The sequence below is a fragment of the Eumetopias jubatus genome, unplaced genomic scaffold (assembly GCF_037043125.1).
Source record: "Eumetopias jubatus isolate StellerSeaLion01/CBP00866 unplaced genomic scaffold, mEumJub1_p1.0 scaffold_1, whole genome shotgun sequence".
NCBI lineage: Eukaryota > Metazoa > Chordata > Mammalia > Carnivora > Otariidae > Eumetopias > Eumetopias jubatus.
The window spans coordinates 13,834,349-13,857,832 of record NW_028274807.1 but is presented as its reverse complement, the minus strand read 5'-3'; the positions used below and the strand labels follow the sequence as shown (position 1 = coordinate 13,857,832).

The window sequence follows — 23,484 nt, the reverse complement described above, 5'->3', positions numbered from 1 at the left end:
CGGAGGCAAGAGGGGAACAATCTGGGCTTGCTTTCCCCGGATTTCACTTTGATGCCAGGAAATTGGTTAACCTTTTCTCCCACTTTGTACAAATTTAACTGGCATTACCTCCTTATTCACTCTTCCAATCACTCACTTCTCAATTTAGCCAACATAAAACTTAGAGAAAAGGAAAATAATGTTTATCAGGGAAAGGCTGAATGAAGTTCCCTGTACAGTCCAACATACTGGGGACCACTTTCCAAAGTCTTGAGTACCTTGGAATTATTCAACATTAGACAAAATCCTTTTGCAATGCAATCTAAGGGTAGACTAGAGTGTTATATGACATTGAGGAAATGCTGACTCTGGCCCCTTATGGGAAGAATACCCATGTACCTACTACATCCTTTTCTCTACCTCTGTTGAGTATTTTTAATAGTTTATTCTAAGAATGAGATGGCGAACTTTAAAACTGTGTAAAATCCAAGGGCACCTGGCTGGCTCATTTGGAAAGACTCTTGATCTCAGGGTCATGAGTTCAAGCCCCATGTTGGGTGTAGAGATTACTTAAATAAATAAAACTTTTTTTTTTTTTTAAGATTTTATTTATTTGTCAGATGGAGAGAGCGAGAGAGAGCACAAGCAGGGGGAACGGCAGGCAGAGGGAGAAGCAGGTTCCCCGCTGAGCAAGGGGCCCAATTCAGGACTCGATTCCAGGACCTGAGCCAAAGGCAGACGCTTAACCAACTGAGCCACACAGGCACCCAAAATAAATAGAACTTAAAAAAATTTTTTTTAATGTATAAAATCCAAAAAATCTTGAATGACAAAATCTTTTACTAAACATTATATTTAAAGAACCAATTAAAAATACCTTGATAAACCTATCTACATTTTTTGTTAAAAAATAAAATTCTACATGAATTCAACATTTAAAATTTTATGTTAACATTTAGGAGATAACCTCTTGAAGAAGACATACATGAAATGCCTCAGTGTCCAAAATTAGTTTTTAAAAAGCCAAGCAGTATTATGTGTTAAATTTTTAAAAAATGAATTACAAGGTATAAAACTGTACCTTTATGGATTTCTGGTTCACTTTATAGTTTCCTCGGCTCAGTTTCTGCAAGGCACGATAAGCATCTTGCCTATGAACCATAACAATATAGGCACAACCTCTGGGAGGAATCATCTGCTCCAAAACATTTTAATAAAATATAATAAAATCAGAGCAATAAAATAAAATAAATACTAAATAACCAATTCCAACAACCCCAACTCCCCTGCCCCCTACCCATCCCACCAAGCCAGGGTCTATAATCTGAGATTAAGGTATCATAAACTGGCAATTCAAATTTGGTCTCAACTACCAGTTTTTAATAAACTTACAGTTCTCCAAGCTTTGTTAATATAGACTTTTCCAGAAAAGGGTTTCAAATTAAACTTGGTTATCTAAGAAATGTGGTTAAATGCAGAGAGTGCTAAACACGGACTCCACACCTACACTAGCCATATCCTCTACAAAGCTGGGCAAATTTTAACTTGGGTCTCAAGTCCATAATTTCATAAAGTGACATTAATCAGTGTCCACTATAATTACATAATTTAATAAAAACTCACATTAATTGACTCAATTGGACCAAACTCTTCTAATAGACTGGCCACATCCTGTTGAGTAGTCCTTTTGTCCAGCTGTCCCACCCAGAGGGTAGTACTACAAACTTAAAATAAAATTATAATCATAAAAATATACACATTTTGATAATGAGCAGCACTGTACTTTTCTACAACAAAAAAATCATTATAGGAAGAAAGCACAAGTCACACAATACAATAAGATTAAGCAGTAAATCCCATATACATCTAAAAACATTCTAGAGAATGCTGGTAGGACTTCCAGAAATGGAATGGGATAGTGAACAACACAAGACTTCAAAAAATCTGGTCCTTTTGTGGACAGATCTAAACTGGGCCAGAGAAGCAATAACCTGTCCAGGGCCACCCTTGGCAAGTGAGCAAAAGACCCGATCCCAACTCTCTTGATAAGCAACCAGCCCAGCGTTTTTGTCCACTAGTACAGCTGTCCCTTTCTGACTGTGAGTGGACACGGATGGTTTTCTCTTATGTTGTATCCTACGTAATAAGCCTCCCAGAAGCAGAAGCTCTACATATGCCCTACTTGTATTATAAATTAAAATGTCAACAGTAACTACAAACTTATAGCATGAATGTGTCTAGCATACCTTATTAAACATATTCTGAATGCATGATGAGATTCAGGAGACAATGTAAGCTAATATATTCTGTAAACTGTAAATACTTAAAAAAGAGTTAATGTGGTGCGGAAAAAACCTTTCCATATACAGGAGAGCTAGTTGATTGCTTTCCATTTCATACATTAAATTCAAGACATGCTATCACTTTATTCCTCATCACTATTAGTTGGGTTCAGTCCTTATTGCTGTTTTACAGCTAGTTGAACGTATCAAAGCAAACTCAAGGGTATACGCCAAAGCACAAACAAGAGAAAATAAAGCAGTATTTTGCTAACAGTTATAAAACATTTTGTTATACTCAGGATACGAAAAAAATAATGCAAGAAGTTTGAATGTAAAGGTTAATTTACCACTCGCAGTTTCTGGTTTGATTTGAGGAAGGCCTTTTTGTCGGCGTTCTCTTTCTTTTTCTCGATCTCGCCTTTCTTGGGACCGAGATCTAGGAGAATGTCGGCGTCTATCTCTGGACCGTGATCGAGAACGTCGATGACGGGACCTTCGAGATCTAGAGCCAGATCGAGATCGCCTTCTTTTTGGTGACCTAACATTTTCATGAGGGGGAGAATGGATAGAACATAGAGAAAAAACTGAAAATGTAGGCAGGTATTAATCTGAAAAAGAAAAAATAGAACTAGGTAGTTTAATGTTTGAATACATAATAATAACTGAAGAGCAGGGAATTCATTTTTAAAAATTTTAATATGTTGCAAGTTAAAAAGCATGCACATATTTTAAATGAGATAAGTAAGGTTGCTAGCTTATAAAAATGTCTCTCATCTTTGATAACTCGGTATTATAAATCATGTACTTAGTATAAGAAGCTGTCGTCATTGAGATAGACTGGCCACTACTGGTATCTACCAGTTAACTTCTTTTCTGCAGCAATTAAAAATGTTATCTGATTATAGTATTGTTTATTACCTTTCCACTTTTGTTTCCTGATAAACTTGTAAAAGAACTGTGAATACATAATTGCTCTCATTCTATGCACATATGCCTGCAGGCATTGGAACAACTAAGGAGAAAAGCATGGGTAAGATGACTGACCTCAGTTTTTTAAATTACTACTTCCGTTCCCACTCTACACATACAGACATACAAACACACCAAATGTTATTTTATTAACACTGCATATCTAAAAATAGTCCAGTTTGATTTTAATCTGTCTCCTAAGACATACAGGATTGGAAAAACATTTTCTGTCAATTACCTGGATGCTGACCTAGATCTTGACTTTCTGTTATCAGACATGTGCCGTTTAACCTCTTGAATACAAGGTTGTTCTACTTCCATTTCCTTTAAAATCAATAAAAAACAACAACAAAAAATAACCACCCATCATTAAATGAGAGAACTGGAAATTATAGAGGCAAGATGACAAAAACTAAAAAAATGCTAAATTACAAATCTCTTACCTTGGCAGTTTTACTCTGGTTACTTGACACCAAGTTACTAGTTTAATAATGACTGTCCATCGGTGAGAAAAAAATTTTTTTATATGGTTTACAAGATTAGAAGAAACACTTCTCTAGTTCTGGAACTTCATATAAGTTACATACAATTTTACTAAACCATTGATTACAGTGGTAAACTAGGCATTGGTTAAGCATTCTGTACTCTATCTTAATCCTCACAGAATCCTACGGAAATTGGTGTTATTACTATGTCCACTTTCCAGATGAAACGCTTTAGGCACAGAAATGGTGAATATGTGCCCAATGAACAGTCTATCTTCACATTCAAAAATGAAGATAACAAGCAAACAGGCAGGAAACTGCACATAAGTCAAAGCAACCAAAAAGATAACCAATCTGAGAATAAAGTTTTACCTGATGTGCCTTCTGTGTAAGTGGTTCATTTTGTGCCTGAAAAGAAGCTTGGAAAGGCTGCTGCACGGGTGGAGTTGGAGGAATCACAGACTGAGCCATGGGAGGAAATGGAGGTGTAGGAAGAAGGCCAAATCCTGGCATCTGTCCATTCGGAGGAAGTGGAACCTTTTGTTTTTAAAGAAAGCATGTGAGTAGATTTTAAGTAACTTTTAAGTAACAACTACCAAAAATAATTCAGAAAGCCCTTAGTTACCTGATATAAAACTAAAATATCTTCAAGAAATTAACAATGATTAACAATTTCCATAGGTATTTTATCTGAAGAATTTTACATATCCAAGTATATAGGTTAAAAATTCTAGAACTCATTTTTAAAATTATGAATGCACAGGCTTAATATATTTAATTTCATTTATATGAGGAACAATGTGACAGAATAAACTTAGAAGTCAGAGAGGTACTACTGTACTGCAAACTGTCTCCCTTCAACTTCAAAGGCAATTATAGCATTGACGTACAGGTTCATTTTTTAAAAATTTACTGCAAGGGGAATTTCAACTGACATCCTTACTTTTAGGGTTTAAAATACCATAATAATAATGAGAGTAAACCACAATGTAACATATTTCTGTATGTGCCATTCCAATACCAACAATATTAAAGTATTAGAGCCTGGGTGGCTCAGTTGGTTAAATATCTGCCTGTGGCTCAGAACAAGCCCCACCCACGTGGATCAGGCTTCCTGCTCAGCGGGGAGCCTGCTTCTCCTTCTCCTCCATTTGTGTGCTCTCAAATAAATAAAATCTTAAAAAAAAAAAAAAAGTGTAATTATAACATCACAAAGAAGTACTCCTTCTAATTTATTTTTTTTTAAGATTTTTTTTATTTATTTGAGAGAGAGAGAATGAGAGATAGAGAGCACGAGAGGGAAGAGGGTCAGAGGGAGAAGCAGACTCCCCGCTGAGCAGGGAGCCCGACGCGGGACTCGATCCTGGGACTCCAGGATCATGACCTGAGCCGAAGGCAGTCGTTTAACCAACTGAGCCACCCAGGCGCCCTCCTTCTAATTTATTTGTAAACTTTCAGTAACTGTTAAACATTTGGAAATAAGTCCACAGGTTTTCTTCATATTTTAAACAAGCTTATCAGTAAGTCATTAAAATCACAGTATCAATTTCATATTAGCAAGTTACAGATACACATAAGAAAATGAACACACTCTAAAGAGATTTCTTAGAAACCTTTTTAAACCAAGTAGTAGTATTTCCCGAGGCTGTTTATGAAACAGAATCTATACACTTTTTAAAAAAAAAAAATATACAGTCTTTAGATCTGACTTTAGCATTAGATCCCTACCTCTGTAATTTAGCTGTGCAATCAAGTTTAGGAAACTCTGAATAAAGGATTTGCAAAAATAAACCCAATAAACAAATCCCTACTAACTTCTTGCAATTTTCCAGACTGCTATGTTCGTTTCACTGAAGATTTCAAACTATACTCCTGAATGCTGAGACTAAAAACCCTCTAAAGCATCCCAAACAACATTTACCCCCAAAAAAGCTTCTCACAAGGGAAAGAGCTGAACCACTAAGCAGGCCAGGTCCCTGAAACAGAGCTATAATCTCTCTCTAAACGATTTTAACAAAAATACCTATTATTAAATTATAAGCATGTACTATTTAGTATGCTTGTTTTAATTAAAGCTTTTTAAAAAAACTCAAGTCAATTATATGCTCAACAGCTTTGATTGCAGCTGCAGTACTACTCAGACACACAGTTAAATAACAGTGGTCTGTGAAGTGCAATCCATATGCTCTAATGAATAGATCTTCACATGCTAAAACTCAGCAGCAAGAAAAATGTATATACCTGATGGTGCACTGGATCCTGCTGTATTGTCATCATTCGAGGTTGAAACTGATCCATATTTTGATGTTGCGTATATGCTGGCTGCTGCATGCCATCTCCAGGGAACCCACTAAAAAAAGATGAACAATCTTCATTTTATCCATTCAAAAACACACACGATTCTAAGCCACATTTATACTATAGAAACATTAAGAATGTTGTTCAGGAGTCATTAATAATTAATATCTTACTGAATCATGTACTTGCCTATATTAATTTATACACTCAGCATTATTCCCAACATAAAAGCCATTTTTAACTATAAATCTGATAGGATCCCCTCCCCATTCAAAAGAAAACCCAAAACATCCTGATTTTAAAAAACAATGACTACATGAAAAATGATTTTGTTACTAAAGTTATAGTTGACCCTCGAACAACATGGGTTTCAACAACTGTGTGAGTCCACTTACACAGTTTTTTGGCTACGGTATAGTACTATAAACATATTTTCTCTTCCTTATGATTTTCTTAGCATTGTTTTTTCTCTAGCTTATTTCATCCGAAGAACATAGCATGTAATACATATGACATACAAACCATGTGTACAGGTTTGGCTTCTGGTGAACAGTAGGCTATATAAAAGTTTTGGGGGAGGCAAATTATAACGCAGATTTTGGGCTCTGGGCAGGTGGACACCCCTACCTAATCATCACGCTATGCCAAGGATCAAATGTACTTGTCTCATGCCTTATAATGATGCCCAACTCTATACCCACTGAGTGCGGTAAAGAAACTTACAAGGGTGCCTGTGGAGGGGAAGCGGTGGGTGCAGTGGCGGGCGCGGTGGCGGAGGCGGGCGCTGGAGGCGCAACAGCCACAGCAGGGGTGGTGGTGGTGGTGGCGGCGGCGGCAGCGGCAGCAGCAGCGGCGTCTTCCTTCTTTGCTTCTTCCACAGCTTCTGGCTCATCATCATAATCAAATCTATCAAGGAGCTTCTGGAATAGGCACATCAATATTCCATTTTAAAACTGGGATTGGGATACACTACACAAAAGACTTGGTAAAAACAACAGAGGTTTCATATCATCTACGATGCCAGTGCCGTCGTCACGTACCTACTGTCTCACGTTCCCACCTGCCCCTTAGGACCCTGGTTCACAGACAAACCACTGCCACACAAATGCCATCTGAAAAAGAATTTTTGGGGCGCCTGGGTGGCTCAGTCGTTAAGCGTCTGCCTTCAGCTCAGGTCATGATCCCAGGGTCCTGGGACTGAGCTCCGTATTGGGCTCCCTGCTCCGCGGGGGACCTGCTTCTCCCTCTCCCACCGCCCCCTGCTTGTGTTCCCTCTCTGGCTGTCTCTCTCTGTCAAATAAATAAAATCTTAAAAAAAAAAAAAAAAAGAAAGGAAGGAAGGAAGGTAAACAACACCTACTACTTCTATTACTATCTACTGTGTTTAAATATTGGCGGCCCAGGTGATTAAGAAACATTACTAAGACTGCACAGCCAACAAATGGTAGAAATGGGATGTGGACACTGTTCTTTTCGACTTCAAATCTCTCAGTCTCTGACATTCAACAAGCAGTCTTTTCCCTCAACCTGTGCCCATTCTGGTCATGGATTTTCAACTTCAAATTCCTAAACTTGTGTTGTTCTGTGGTAATTCTGCCTAGAAATTATGGTTCTACTTTACTGGACAAGAGATCTCTAAATTAAGAAGGGAAGTCCCCTTCTTGGACAACACAGTTTCTTTGTAATCCTAGGCCATGTCATTAAAAGTTCTTATAGTAACTGAGTGATCTAATTATGACCCAGACACCCTGTTGCCTTAACACACGTTAGTGTATCCAACCCTCACAGCAACAGTAAAGTCTAGGCACTGCCATCACTATTTTACAGTGCTGCACACTGAGTATTTAAGCGACTCAGCATCAAGACAGAGTCAGTGATGGGAGTCAAAATTAAAACTCAGGTCTAAATTGTCTACAAAAAACAAAACTTCTGTCTTTGCTGTTTTTCACATGTAGGTATGTTCTTTAAAGTTTTAAGATTTATACCTATTGCTTTGGAAAATGATTTGAGGAAATTAAAAAATTAAACTGAGATCCAAAAAGACATTTTTGTTGCTTTTTAGGAAACTGAAGATCTATGAAGCAGCTTGAATGAACTGTTCCCAGTCAAGCTGTTCTACTAGCTTAAAACAGACTTTTAGTCAAAGGAAAAGCACAGAATTTTTTTTTCTAAACTTCATGTAACTGACATGACCAACCAACTCACTTGAGGTAAAACACTAGAGGAATTACAATTCAAATTAACAACAAAAAAGGATTCCATTAGCATTACTGTTATTCAACATTTCTTGAAGTCCTAGCCACCAATACAGTAAGAAAAAGAAACAGGCAGACATTGAAGAGGAAAAGTCAAATTTAATAGCTATCCAGAAATCTGAAAGAACTGTTTGGTATCATAATCATTTAAAAGATAAAAGAAGCAAACAGGAAAAATGACTAAATATCTTAGGAATAAATGATGTAATAAATGTATGAGACTTGTATAAAAAGGGATTTTAATAGAGATTCTGTGTAAAGCTCTTGGTACTTCTTAAATAAAATTTATGTTAAAGTTCATCTTGAAAAGTATGCTGTGATGTTTAATTGTATCAATTTGGCTAGGTTACAGTGCCCAGTTGTTTGGTCAAATACTGATCTACATGTTCCTGTGAAGGTCTTTTAAAAATGTGATTAACATTTATATTAATAGAATTTGAATAAAGAAATATCCTCCATAATATGGGTGGAGCCTCAACCACTTAGCCAAGGCCGTAAGGGTAAGAACTTAAGGTTTCCTGTAGAAGGAATTCTCAAGACAGCAACATAGGAACCTTACCCTGTAGAATTCAGACTCAGAACTGCAACATTAACTCTTACCTAAATTTCCAGCCTGCCTTCTGCCCTACAAATTTCAAATCTGCCAGCCTCCACAACTGTGTCAAACAATTCCTTAAAAATCAACCAATCTCTCCTTCTCCCGTTTCCCTCTGTGCGTGTGTGTGTGTGTGTGTGTGTGTGTGTAATACTTGGAAATGAAATACAGAATATAGTACATAAGCTGCATTTAAATTGTCATGATGCAGAAATAATTATATTAGTGGGGCACAAGAGTCCAAATGTCCACAAATAGACACAGAAACAAATGAGAATTCAGAATTCAATGTATGACAAAAACAGTGAGTGAGAATTGGCTATTTCCAAAAAGTTCAAGATTCAACTCTCTTGAACCATATTCTAAAACAGGCTCCAGATGGAAGAGACAAACATAAACAAAAGAATAAAACTACCAAAAGAAAATATAAAATTAAAAAAATACATACGTGGGGAGAGTTTTCCTAAACTCTGAAAGAACATACACAAATCTGTTCCAAGCAGATAACTGCTTCCCTTTTTACTTTAGAACTTCCTGTATTGTGTTTTTGTCCCCTATAAGCACATACTCCTTTTTGACTCGAAATTTTATCCAAATTTCTTTTAATCAGTAGTTGTTCATAAATCACTAAGATATAATGATAACTAGTATTTACCAAATGGATTCTTAATGTGGACTACCAGCAATAAAATTGTATCTTAAAATTAAAATCTGGAAAGAATAAAACATTTTAGAGATGACTAAGCTAAAAGATTTCACTTAGTTCTAGGGTTTTCAAACTTGTATTTTTGGCAGTGAAACAAAAAATGAAATTTTATATAGTCATAAACCCAATGAACAGACAAGATATAAAACAGCTGAGACAGAGTCGTCTGGGTTAACATTTCTACAGGAAGCTCTGAGCTCTGCAAATCCAGCACATCTATATCCTTAGTTGCAGCTCCTTAAACATGCCTACAACAGAGCAGTTGGAAGATACTGAACCAACAAAACCCTCAAGTTATACATATGGTAACTAAGTTCTAAGAGCAAAAAGCAAAAGGTAACTTAAATGTCTGTCAAGAGGGGAACGGTTAAACTGTGATGTGTACACATAATGGAATACTCCTCATAATAAGCTCTCAGTAAAAATGTAGATCTAGGGGCGCCCGGGTGGCTCAGTTGTTAAGCGTCTGCCTTCGGCTCAGGTCATGATCCCAGGGTCCTGGGATCGAGCCCCACATCGGGCTCCCTGCTCAGCAGGAGGCCTGCTTCTCCCTCTCCCACTCCCCCTGCTTGTGTTCCCTCTCTTGCTGTGTCTCTGTCAAATAAATAAATAAATAAATCTTAAAAAAAAAAAATCTAAATCTATTAACCTTAACAATGACAACAGACAAGAGGATTAGGATCAAAATAAGCAAGTTAAAAACTGTGTATATATATTTATATATTATGCATAAAAAATGCATATTATATATTACAATATACATACATATGACCAAATAAAAAATATATCCATAGGAAATTAGTTCAGAAGAGATATACAGCAAAAATTTACAGTAGCTATCTCCTAGTATGGGGGTTAATGGTAAAAGTTCTCCTGTTTACTTTTCTACTTCCTATTTACTGAAAATTTTTGCAATGAGTATATATTACACACTTATAACCAGGAAAAATAATCAGTGTTTTGTTGTCAATGGGGAAAATCCCTTAAACCAAAAAACAACAAAATGAACAATCCAGAGAATAAGTAGAGAAGGAGTAACTTCCATATCCTAAATTGAGTGGTATAGACAATTAAGGTGGGTTATATAAGAGAAGCTAGCCTACCTTGTCAAATGCAGTTTTTTGCTCAGGCTGGGGGAAAGCAGCTTTTTGTTCAGGTGGCTGTGCAGGAGCTGTCTTTAACTGAGCTGTGATAGCCTGGACCTGAGCCATCACAGCATTGTCAATGGCCGGAGACTGTGGTTTTGGAGGCTGTTGAAAAGTCTGAAGGATCTGCTGAAGCTTAAAGAATGGGAAAACTGATAAACCACATAACAAAGTATAATCATAGTATCAAAGGTTGATTTACTGAAAAAACAAAAAACTTAAAGGTGATTCAAAATAGCACAGGCACAAAGTAAACTGGAAAAAGAATACACCTTTTGGCAAAGGTTAAGTCTGTTGTAAATACCAGGGATACAATGTGTGTCATTTAAGGTTAAACATGTATGCTGATACCCCAACGGGCAGCAAATGACACTAAGAGAAAATACACTGAACTGTGAACAAGGTAAGGAAATGTTTTCTAGAAAAATGTAAAAATCATCTCCAATACAAATAATTTTGAAGTTAATCCGAAATGCTAGAATCATGAGCAACAATACCAACCGGTCACCAGTTCTGAAGTCCTCGTCACAGTGGTATTGCTATTGCTCAGTGTATGGCTCCCTTATTTCTCACCTTTCCCACATTTCCCCTGTGATCCCTATGCCATTACCTGTCCAGTAAAGGCTTTTCTAGGTGAAAAGTAGAAATATTTCCTCCCTTCAATGTGCTCATTCATTAGGAATGGAAAATAAAAACTGACAATAGTACCTAACTGCAAGGAATTTAATCTTGAGATAGGTAGTTTACCTGTTGACCTTGAGTTGTCTGAAACAGTTGGGCCACAGCAGCAAAAGCATCAGAGCTAGGCAACTGTGGTACAGTTGGTACAGAGTTTGTAGTGGCTTGGGGTGGTTCAGAAGAAACTTTAACTGGAGGTGGAGGTGAACCTAAAAAAGAAAAGGTCATTAAGACCTATGAAAACTTTAATCTTCATGTTTCCCTTTTTAAACTCCATTAAGCTTTTTTACTAAAATAAAGATCATGGTACTAGACTCTGTACTATAGCAAATACATGAAAGAGCTGTGGAAAGAAAACCATACCTTCCAAGATGTAAATTCAAATGTCTTTCTTATGGAAAAGTTCCACTAATATAAACAGACTCCAAACTTCTCATGTACAAAAGTTATACCATTTTCTAAGTTCACCGATATACTTGGCCATACCTTCATTATTAGTAACATTTTCTGCTACCGGGGCGGCATTACTGGTTCCTGCAGCCATATCCAAAAGAGGTTGAATAATTTCAATTTTGAATACTCCATTTTTTTGCCAAAGGTTCAGCACACGAACTATTTTACTCTGTTATGTGTAACAAAACATGAATATACAATAAATATTTGCATAAAGAAATAAATCTCTAAGCATTTTATAAACAGAAAAAAAATTTATCTTTAGAATTATGACCTGGTTAAAACTACCCTAATCAGCCTTTCTTCAGTAGTACAAACTAGAATAAAAAACAAAGATGGGGGAGGAAAGGGGGAAGAAACAAAAAAGAAATATAACCTAGATAATCAAAACAAATATAACAAAAAATGTATTTCACCTTTTCATTATATTTATTTATGATCACAAAGAAATACCATCACTGACAAAAAAAGTAATCATCTTAGAAAAGTAAATGAAGTGAAGAATTTCTTCAGGATGATATTAACAGTTAAAATATTTAAGAAACTGGTCTGTAACTGATAGGTAAGTTGTTTTATGGCCCAGTAAATATGATGGAGATCCAGAGATGTGTTATTCATAAGAAAAATAACTCTTATGTCCTACTCAAAAAATGATCTTTTCTCGTTTATTTTTCCCACAAGAACACTCCTCCAAGAATATAAAGAAAGAATCCACAACACTCAAATTTATATACTGTTTACTGTCAAGAATATCTTCATTCTTCATTCTTCTGAGATTTAGTAAATTTCTCCCACCTGCTGGGAGTCCAGTTATTATGTCTGTAATGTTCTTCTACCTTTTTATAGTATAGTAAAATCAGCTGTAAGTATAAGGAATTAAATACTGTAGTCTGATTGCTAATGACTACCATTTATGCTGCAGCCTCTTAAATCTGGGGAAAGCCATCAATTATTGGTCCCTTCTTTCTGGAATAAGCAACAATATGAGATGAGTACTGCCTTTTTCTATGGCAGAATTTATCACTCAACTACAAGTAAATCTTTCTAACTCCTTTTTCAACAGTACAACATTCCAGAAGAAATTTCAAAAGAAAATATATAAACATGAGATGGCCACAAGAGAAAACACTGGGTTTTGTTTCAAGTTCACAGAGATCCCCATATAATTCTTTCAAATATATAATATATATTTAAATAGATTTAAATATAGAAATAAGAATACAAGTTTTAATTTAAAAATTATTAACTATACCTTATCTTCAGATGGACAAAGATATAAATATTGGAATGTGGCAGTTATGTTTTTAGAGAATCTTGGCCCAAAAACATCTTTATCGGTTCCAAACTGATGACGAGACTGTCGCACAATTGAGTCGATTACATATAATCCTGGAACCTTGTACTCTGGTTTACACTACAAAGATAAAGATACAAAGTTAATAGAAGAAAAGCAAAATCACAATTTGACATTAATCTCCCTTTTATAAAACTGTATTATCCAGTGATTGTTTCTATTTGGAAACCGCTTGAATGTTTAGCTCTCTTATTGGCTAGCATGTCAAATTTCCCACAGGCCTGTACAGAACTACCAATTCTCTTGATACTTCAGACCCCCAATATTTTACTTTCCTCTGATCCCTCTACCTCCCCACAATTTCCCAGAATCAACATTACTTTACCAGCCACTTCCACACTAATCCACTTATTTATGATACTCTCTACTCCAATTCATCCTACTTAAAAAAATAATTTCTACCTTTTAAAGTCATCAAAAAGATAATTTTAACATCAATTTTAATTCTACTAAAGTAGAGTATCAGAGAAAAGAAAAACTAAGGAGAGATTACATTTTTGGCCTATCAGATTAACAAGAAGAGAAACAGACACCTATATATATTTCTGGTGGTACAACCTTTGTGGATGATGATTTAGCAATAAAAGCAAAGCCTTATTTGATCCAACAATTATACATCTAGAAATTTATCGTAAGGAAAACCATTAAGATTCATCTAATTTTTTCCTTAAGGCCAGCCACTGGAGTGAAATGTCCAAAAGGAACTAGCTGAGTAAATGTGGAAACAAGCAATGGAATACTTTTTTGCAGACATTTTATGATAAATTCAGTGGGAAAAGCAGGTTATCAGTCACCAGTTTCTCTTTTATGAATGTACATGTACATAATAAAAAATGAATAGATCCAAATATAAATATCATAGTAATTTGGGGTGATGGCATGTAGGTAATTTTAATTTTTTCCCATTTTACTTATTTGTACTTTGATTTGCTACTATAAAAACTTCTACTGACCTTTTTTTGGTCTGTTGGGATTCTAACTCCTATCTCTCATCTAGTATTCAAAGGCCATGGATCAAAGACATTCACACACATTTACTGGTACAATGTACTACAAGGCACAGCTCCAGGTTGGGGGAGAAGATAGAGATGTCTAAGTCTCTGTTCTCAGTCCTCTGGTGAGACAGATGTGTGCTAATCACATGGTTATAAAACCAGATACAACTGTAAAACTGAAAGATGATTTAATTATGATAGGAGCAGGGAAAATCCGGAATAACTTTACAAAGTGATTTCACTTGAAATACTTCAAGATGAGTTAAATGTCAACAAAGTAGACAGGGCAAATGGCACAGGAGGGACATCAAACTCAGGCGAGAGTCGTGTTGAGTACACCAGAAACTTGAGTGCCTACCTCATACTAAGCACTCAATCAAGAGTATTGCTATTGCTATAGATTTTTGTTTTGTTAAAAAAAACAAACTCAAGAGATTAAACAAGAACACCTAGTGACAACTTTTTTTGTAGAGTAGCTTTAGAAGCAAGCATCCAACTTACAATTTACAAAGTAAATTACAAGTACTAATCATAACTAAAATGATATAATAATGAAATGGATAGTTACCTTTTTGATGAACTTTTCTACTATTTGAACTACATGCTTATAAAGCTGAAAAGAATTAAAAGAAAATTAATGTAGTTTACTTATTTCTACATATTCAGTAATGTAATTAGAAAATACTTAAAGCCTTAAAATTGCACAATCTGAATTCTCAAAATAATACTGAATGAACCATGACAAATAATCCCTAGTCAACAAGTGAACAATCATAAATCAGAAGCGAATTAACTAAAACAGAAACTACAAAAATCCCCCCAAAAGAAGGTCCTTTTCTTAGATTTTTAATCAATAAACGTTAATAAAGTAGTGTATTCAGGCAACTTTATGAGACTGGTAAGAACAGTGGAACTGGAACTAAATAATGCAGTTTCTAAAGCGAGTCAGCTATTTAGGTGTGATCTTGAAAACATTTCACTTCGTGAAGTCTGAGTTCGTTTTTTTCCCTTTTTAATAAAAGTATGAAGCTAATACTCAGATGACTTACGAAAAGAATTAACTAAAACAGTGTGCCTGAGTGGCTCAGTTAAGCGTCTGCCTTTGGCTTGGGTCCTGATCCCAGGGTCCTGGGATCGAGTCCCACGTCAGGCTCCCCACTCAGCAGAGTCTGCTTCTCCCTCTCCCTTTGCCCCTCCTCCTGCTCGTGCTCTCTAGGTCTCTCTCCCTCTCTCTCAAATAAAAAAAAAAAAAAAAACTACAACAAAGCAAAAACCCCTTTTATTCAACTCTCTACTTCTATTAATTCAACACACACACACACAAATTGGCAACTATGTGAGGCAATAGGTGTGCTAATTAATTAGCTTGACTGTGTTAATCATTTCATAATGTGTATGTTTATCAAGCCATCTTGTTCTATTATATTTTTAAATACATTCAATTTTATTTGTCAATTATACCTCAACAAAGCTGGAAAAAATATAAAGTGGAGATACTAAACAACAACAAAAAAGGAAAAAAGCAGGTTTTGAAATTATATGTTACAGTTCAAATATACTGTACTGTATTAACATGTATCTTCAGCAAAAGTTAGTGCTCTTTGAATCAGGCCTAAACTAATAGGACGAATTCTCATGTTTAACAATATTTTCAAAATCTCAAAAACATTTTTCGAATTAAATATATTCATTTTATTCTTACCTTAATAGCTTTAATGGCAGCTTTAGTGATAAGAATCATCTTGGCTCGAGAGATGGGAGGTTTCATATCCATAAGTGAAAAGAGCTTAAAAAACAAAAATAATTAAAAAAAATAAAGTTAGAGGTCAATTCCCCCCAGTTCTACAAAGATAGTACAATTTATTAACTAAAAGAATAACAAACTTTTGGAACTAAGTTGAACAATTCAGCTAATAAAGAAAATCCAAGCACTTTCCTATATACCTGCATCACTACCAAGAAAACACAATAGGAAAAGAAATTAAAAACAGCAAAAAAGAAAAAAAACAAAAAATATTAAGAAATTTACAAAACCTGTAACTGAAAAAAATGTAAAATTTTACTGAAGAACTCAAAAATAATTTGAATGCAAACATACCAGGGGTTTCTGGACTGAAAGTAGCAATTGTATGACTCAATATTTAATGCAAACCTCACTGAGATTTTGGAGATCTTCAAATAATTTAAGGGTCGTTTGGAGAAAGATGTATTACATTAGGCAAGAAATTTAAAATGCTGGCATTCACAACTTCTTGATTTAGTCAGGCATAAAAATGGCACCATATTTAACAAATCTCATGACAGTCAATCCAACAATCAGGTGCTGCCCATGAGATTTAACCACACATGCATACTTCTTCCAAAGTTTAAATCCAACCAAAACGTAATGAAAGCCCGTAAGAGTTACAAAGATAAAATCCTGACATTAAGAAACTTCTATCTAGCTTCTTAAATTCTTTTTTTTTTTTTGTTTTGGTTAAAAAAAATAAGATTTATCTGAGAGAAAGCACTCGTGTGCTCACAGGGTTGGGGGGGTGCCGAGGGAGACCAGCAGACTCCTGGCTGAGCGGGAAGCCCATGTGGGGGCTCCGTCCCAGGACCCTGAGATCATGACCTGGGCCTAAACCAAGAGTCAGAAACTCAACCAACTGAGCCCCCAGGTGCCCGTTTGCATTTTGTTTAATCATGGGCACATACTCACCCTAGGACTTCTAAAAAGATAATTTGTGCGTTTTTTTTTTTTTAAGTAGGCTCTACCCCCAACGTGGAGCCCAATGCAATGTGGCTTGAACTCACCACCCTGAGATCCAGACCTAGCTGAGATCACGAGTTGGATGCTTAACCAACTGTGCCACCCGCACCCCTAAAAAGATATTGTGAAATAATTAAAGTTTCGGGGCTTTATATCAATATTTCCATTTCTTTCCAAATAATGTTGATACTCCAAATATGTAATCTCTAAGACACAGATCTTTACTAGATCACTAAGAAGTTAACCTAAGTACAAAAGTTCTTTTCATAGGGTAAACTGCCCTATCTGGCAACATATCCTAAAAATTCAGAGAATTTTCACAGCTTTTCACACAACTACAGACACAATGGGACTATAGATAACAGTAACATTAATATTAGAAAAGGCATGGAATGCCAGAGATAATCAATACAAGAACCAGATACTCTGGTTTAAGCAGAGAAAGGTAGAATTCTTCCATAGGTAATATTAAGATTAAAAAAAAAAAGGGAGAAACACAGATATTAACAAAGGAATTTGTTTTTTAAAAATGTGATTCTCTAAAGAGGATCATTATTATTATGTTTTTACCAATGTAATAAAAATTATCAAGAATAAATGCTCATTAACAGAAAACAATTGGAAAGGAGACAGTAATCTGAGATTATATAAACCGATGGGAAATGAAAAACCAATTTAAAATATTACAACTTAAATACAAATTCTAAAAATGTAAACTGCATGAAATATATAGCATGCATTTATAAAGGATATATTACCATTTATAAGTTATAAAATTTATTAAGACAACTGTTTATTACTTGTTCTATTTCCTTCTCTGTACCTTAATGTAGAGAAAGGGGATGCAAAAAAGTTTATACATGATCTTTAAGAATGAACAACAGTGAAAACTATATCCCTGGTCATTAAAAGCTTAGAGAATCATATTTTCATGAAGCCTAAGCAAAAACTATTCATTTAATGTGTCAAACAGCACTTCTTGATTACTTCAGCAATAAGCAACCTGCCATATTAAAAAACCTCAGCCAACTGAGCACACAAAACAGACCAATGTATCATTGGATAAAATACTCCACAGTCTATACTGAAATCACAACTTGTTAAAAAAATTAAAATACAGCCTATATCATACAGCAGTATAACCATTCATGTAAAATACCAGCAAGAGAACCCTCAAGTGCTATTATCTAACAGACAGTAAAAAGGGTATTAAACATTTCATAAAGAAAGGATCACTTGGGAAGAGAGGAGGGAAACAACATCTGAGTGCCTACGATGTATAAGGAAGAATTAAATTTAGTGGTATATAATTTTATTTAATCATATTAACAACTGGAGGGAGGTGGGTGGGGGATGGGCTAAATGGGAGATGGGTATTAAAGAGGGCACTTTTTGTGATGAGCACTAGGTGTTACATGAAGTGTGGAATTACTAAATTCTACACCTCAAACCCATTTTACCGTATGTGTTAACTAGAATTTAAAAAAAAACATGGGAGAAAAAAAAGTCATACTAACAACTAACAGATTCTCTTCCACCTGTTTGAGATGATACTCAAAAGGGTTACTTACATCTGTTTTGGATGATGCCCAGGGAATGGGTTCGAAATTATAATTTGAAGATTTTATAGCTCACAATTCTTTTTTTTAAAGATTTTATTTATTTATTTGACAGAGTGAGCACAAGCAGGGGCACTGGCAGGCAGAGGGAGAGGGAGAAGCAGGCTCCCTGTGGATGAGGGAGCCTGACATGGGGCTCGATTCCAGGACCCTGGGACCTGAGGCAGTCGCTTAACCAACTGAGCCACCCAGGCGCTCCTATAGCTCACAATTCCTAATAGGACATTCATATCCTTAATGCAATGCTGCTTATGGATTAAATACATATGAGAACCATTAACTATGATGGGGAATACAGACAAAATACCAAGCAGGCATCTCTGCCACATATATGTATATACACATACATATATAGAGAGAGTATTGACTCAGGGATAATGACTAAACATACTGAATTTAATTTGGGATGCCTACTGAAATTCAGGCAGACAAGAGAATATGGATCTTGAACACAGAAAAGGTCCAGGCTAGAAAAAAGAGTCAAAGCCATGAGTATGTGTGAGAAGAAATTTGTAGTAAGAAGAAAGCCAAGAACATATAACCTAGGGTATATAAAAAATGCCACTGGGGTACAGAGAAAGGGGTTGCACAAATGAATAATACCAGGACAAATACCAGAAATTAAAGGCATTTGGCATGGTCAAATGTGGTAAGAGGCGCAAACCAAACCTTGTTTGGTTTGACTACTAGGTGGCTGAACAGATACCAGTTTTTTAAAGTGATTTCAAAGACCAACTGGTAAAGAAGTGGCAAGTGAGGAGGTAGAAATGCAGTTTTGGATCATTTTTCATTCATTTAACAAATTTCTGAGCGCTTAGGAAGTGTTAAGCTCAGTGACTGGTACATAGAGGAGGCAGAGCCGTGTTTCAGTGCTTTAGACATGACCACCCTTAAAACACCTCTAACTTGCAAGCACTGCGATGTTTCTATCACATTTGTTTCTTTTTAGATGTTCTTTGCTTTCCTTTACAAATGCCTTTCTCAAATCTTAAAGGTGAAAATCTGTATTTGATATAATTTATAAAGAAAAACACTATAGGCAGATAGAGAAGTTTCAAATCTGGAGGTTTAAAAAATTACCTTTTAAAAGCTCAATGAATGTTACTGATATTTTATTGACTTCTTCAAAATACAAATTCATCAGTCTCTACCTTTTGCAAGGCAAAAAGGTTCTCCCAGATACCCAGATCAATACCTTCATTGGATACAGAGACCCATTATGTTGAAATTGATATACCTTACTGTAATTATGTGCACTGACACTACCTGTTTAAATAGAAACACTAATACCTTTGTGATAGTTAGATATAATTCCATTTTACAGATGAAAACACTGAGGCATAAAAGTTTAAGAATCTGCTCAAAATCATAAAGCTGATTAGGTGGTAAATTTAATCTGTGGTCCACCACCACCCAAAGCTCAAGTTCTTTCCAATAACTACCTAACAATAAAGAAATTATTTCATTAATACTATAATACATTATCCTGGAGGAATGAATAGCACACAGACATTAAAGACAATAGACTATAAAAAAAGTTTTATATATACACATATATGTATGCATATAGACCCAAATAAGAAAGTATACCAATATGCAACTGTTATGGAAGGCTTGAACCCAAAGATCTTTTAATAACAAAAAATAAGTGACATAGAGGTAAAGTGCTATGTCCAGCCAAGCAGTAAGTTAGAGGTAATGTACTAAGTCCTAACCAGATCTAGAGCAAAGCTGAAATTTAATAAGCTTAGATAAGAGTTAATTGACATGTTGGCTGAGGAATCTCTCAGAAGTATACAACCTTGTGGTGCTCTAAGACTCAGATTATAGTTCCTGAACTTTTAAAAACAATAAATTTCTGTTAAAGTAATGATAAGAACACAAGATCAATAATCAACTGTCTGGGAAATCCTGACTCCCCCACCTGCTAGCTATGAGAAGTTGTTTCTTCATCTGTAAAATGAAAATAATAGCCCCTACTTATATTAAGGGAAGTTTAAAACAAACACATATAAAAAGCACTTAATGCAACACCTAGCACAGAGTAAGTACACAATAGACATTACCTATTATTACCACCACACATAATTTCGTTGAAAGGAGAAAGAATTCTGGAAATAATCCAGATGTGTTTTTCAAACTGTGGGCTGAGATACATTAGAATATAAAAATGAGCTTAACGGGTGTGACAGAACTTTTTTAGTGGAATAGAGTAAAAAAATAAAATAAACAGCATTGTACACAGCAAGGGTAAGTACTGTTTGGTGAAGTTTCTCTGTTTTGTGTGGGGGTATGTATGCAAAAACACCTATGTAAAATTATAAATCTTACTGTAGGGGTGACAGTCAAAGGCGCTGACTCAGAGAAAAATTCTGTTTTAGAAATGAGGGAAATAAAGCCCAAACTAACTGCTGTCAACTTTCAATGAGTAGATTCCTTAAGCCATTAACATATTTCTTATGAATAAACTGTGGGGAAAAAAGCAGCACCATTGAGTCAGAAAAAAATTTCATATTTTTCAATCAAGTTTAGAATACACAGTACATATAGAGACGAAAGAGGGGTAAAGATAATTTGGGCTCTAGTTATTTCTGACCAACATCCAATCTCAGCCAACAAACCTCAAGGGAAAAAACCTACTGGCTTTATATAAAAGTGTGAGAACCATAAAATTTAATATAATTCCAACAAACTCTACTAGTGAAAAAAAAAACCCAGATATTTGGGTATTCCGGAAAGAGTCAGAAAGACCTGGTTTTGATTCTGAGTCCAGCCATGTACACAATTCTGGACAAATCACATTAACACTGTAGGATGCAGTGTCCTCAAATGTAAAAAAGACATGGTAGTTATCTACTTTTCAGAGGTTTCAATGAGAACTGAGTTAGTTTTTGCAGATGGAATGACTAGTGTATCACCTGTAAGTGCTCAATAAATATCACTAGGAGCAGCACTCTCCCTATTATTACAGCCTCTATTCACAATTAGTGTAATTTGTCAATGAAAGCAAGTATGTCAAAGCAGCCAGAGAAACCCATGCAATTCTCATACAAAATAGCAGAACCAGCAGTAGGCTGAAAAAGGTACAAGACCCGCTTGGAAGGCATTAGCAGAAAAAACACAGATGTGTTTGGCTTTTTGCTCTGTCACTAGCTGAATGACTACAGAAAGTATATATGTGAATACAGTCTTGCTATATGACATATAGAGAAGGCTGACACAAAGGGATCATTCATCACGATCCCTTATATCAATAAGGAATAGTTTCAAGAGAATGTAAAGAATGAGAATATTTGGCCTGTGACACCTGTTGAATTCATAGCTTGAAGTAGTCAAAGTAACACGATAATCTGCTATTTACTAACAGTATAAACTTTGAGAAGTTTAGTTAACCTCTCTAAATTTCAAGGATCTTTTAAATATGAAAAGGGGGATTAACAGTATACATTTCATAAGGCTATTAGGATTAAATGAGGTAATACACATAAATCTCAGCCTAGTACCTGACATCTAAGTGACTCACTAAATAAAGCTATACAACGCCCTGAGAATCTTTACACACACATTGAGCTTAATTTTTTGTTATGGCTTACCATAATAATCTTTCTCGTATTACATCTACTATTCAAACACTGCATTTAGAGAAATCTTCTCTACAGTGACAATACCATAGTATCAAAGACCCTTAAAGCCGTATAGCACCTTAGTACCTAATGTGGTACTTAAACCAAATTTAGAACTACTTTTATAATATATCTACAGCTTCCGCCAAATGACATAAGGCTTAATAACTCATAACTAATCAGCTCCAATGGTCATAGAGGCCTCCTGTGTACTAACTCCCAATCTCCCTTCTGATACCTTCTCTCCTGTTCCAATTCTGAATAGTGATCTCTCCTACATGATAAAATATTTAAAGATAACTAAACATGTTTCCCACTCAACTATCTTCTTCAACTATTAGTGAAATGGTATTTCTAGATCTACCCTGGCTATTCCTTTTAAGTATGATATCACCAAATGGACATCGTCCAGATGTATTACTGTGTTAATGGGATCTAGTGAATTGCTTTTTTTTTTTTTTTAAGTTTCCTATTTCTGCAATAACACATTACCACAAACTTAGCTTAAAAACAACACAAACTTATCTTACAGTTTTGGAGGTCAGAATCTCGCTAGTCTGAATTCAAGGTGTTCACAGGGCTATTATATTCCTTCTGGAGGCGCTAGGGCAGAATACATTCCTTGGCTTTTCCAGCTTCTTGGTTCTTGGTCTGTCTCTTCCTCCATCTTCAAAGCCAACAGGGTAGCATCTTCTCCTCCCTTACCTTTGTGCTTTTGCTGTCACATCACTGACTCTCCTCCATCTCTTGTATAAGGACCCTTGGGATTACATTGTGCTCATCTAGATAATTCAGGATAATTAACCCATTCCAAGATCTTTAACCCAATCAGATCCGCAAAGTAAGGCAATATATAATAAGTTCTAGGAGTCTGAAGTGGATAGGGGAGGAACTTCTTCTTTCCTTCTCTAAAAGATCTCTTTATTTGAGAGAGAAAGTGCACGTGTGGGCAGGAAGGGGCAGAGGAAGAGGGCGAGAGAAACTTTAGTAGACTTCGCTGAGCTCGGAGCCCAAACACAGGGCTCCATCTCACAACCCTGAGATCATGACCTGAGCCGAAACCAAGGGTTGGGCGCTTAACCAACTGCGCCACCCAGGGTCCCTGGAACATTTAAAAAAAAAAACAAAAACAAAAAACAGTGCTTAATTCATTTACTCACACCTATAATGAACCAAAACCCTCAAACTGTTTTCAATGGAATCTCTATCAAAACTAGATCTTCATGTTGACTTTATGTTGTTTTCTGACAGTCCTTTCAATCTACTTAGGTCATCTGGAAATAATTTTCTGCTACT

General features: G+C 35.6%; 1 protein-coding gene across 2 annotated transcripts in view; it reads right to left on the bottom strand.

The window, feature by feature from the left end:
* SCAF4 (SR-related CTD associated factor 4) overlaps positions 1-23,484 on the bottom strand; it is a 56,050-nt gene that overhangs the window by 18,385 nt on the left and 14,181 nt on the right. For both annotated transcript variants that reach the window (XM_028113929.2, XM_028113938.2), the window contains exons 2-14: positions 15,897-15,980; positions 14,763-14,807; positions 13,098-13,259; positions 11,879-12,014; positions 11,462-11,601; positions 10,673-10,849; positions 6,737-6,933; positions 5,957-6,065; positions 4,088-4,252; positions 3,469-3,554; positions 2,609-2,799; positions 1,603-1,703; positions 1,061-1,174 (exon numbers count right to left, since the gene is read on the bottom strand). In XM_028113929.2, coding sequence (XP_027969730.1) covers positions 1,061-1,174; positions 1,603-1,703; positions 2,609-2,799; positions 3,469-3,554; positions 4,088-4,252; positions 5,957-6,065; positions 6,737-6,933; positions 10,673-10,849; positions 11,462-11,601; positions 11,879-12,014; positions 13,098-13,259; positions 14,763-14,807; positions 15,897-15,980 — 1,707 coding nt within the window. The remainder of the gene's footprint in view (positions 1-1,060; positions 1,175-1,602; positions 1,704-2,608; positions 2,800-3,468; positions 3,555-4,087; positions 4,253-5,956; positions 6,066-6,736; positions 6,934-10,672; positions 10,850-11,461; positions 11,602-11,878; positions 12,015-13,097; positions 13,260-14,762; positions 14,808-15,896; positions 15,981-23,484) is intronic.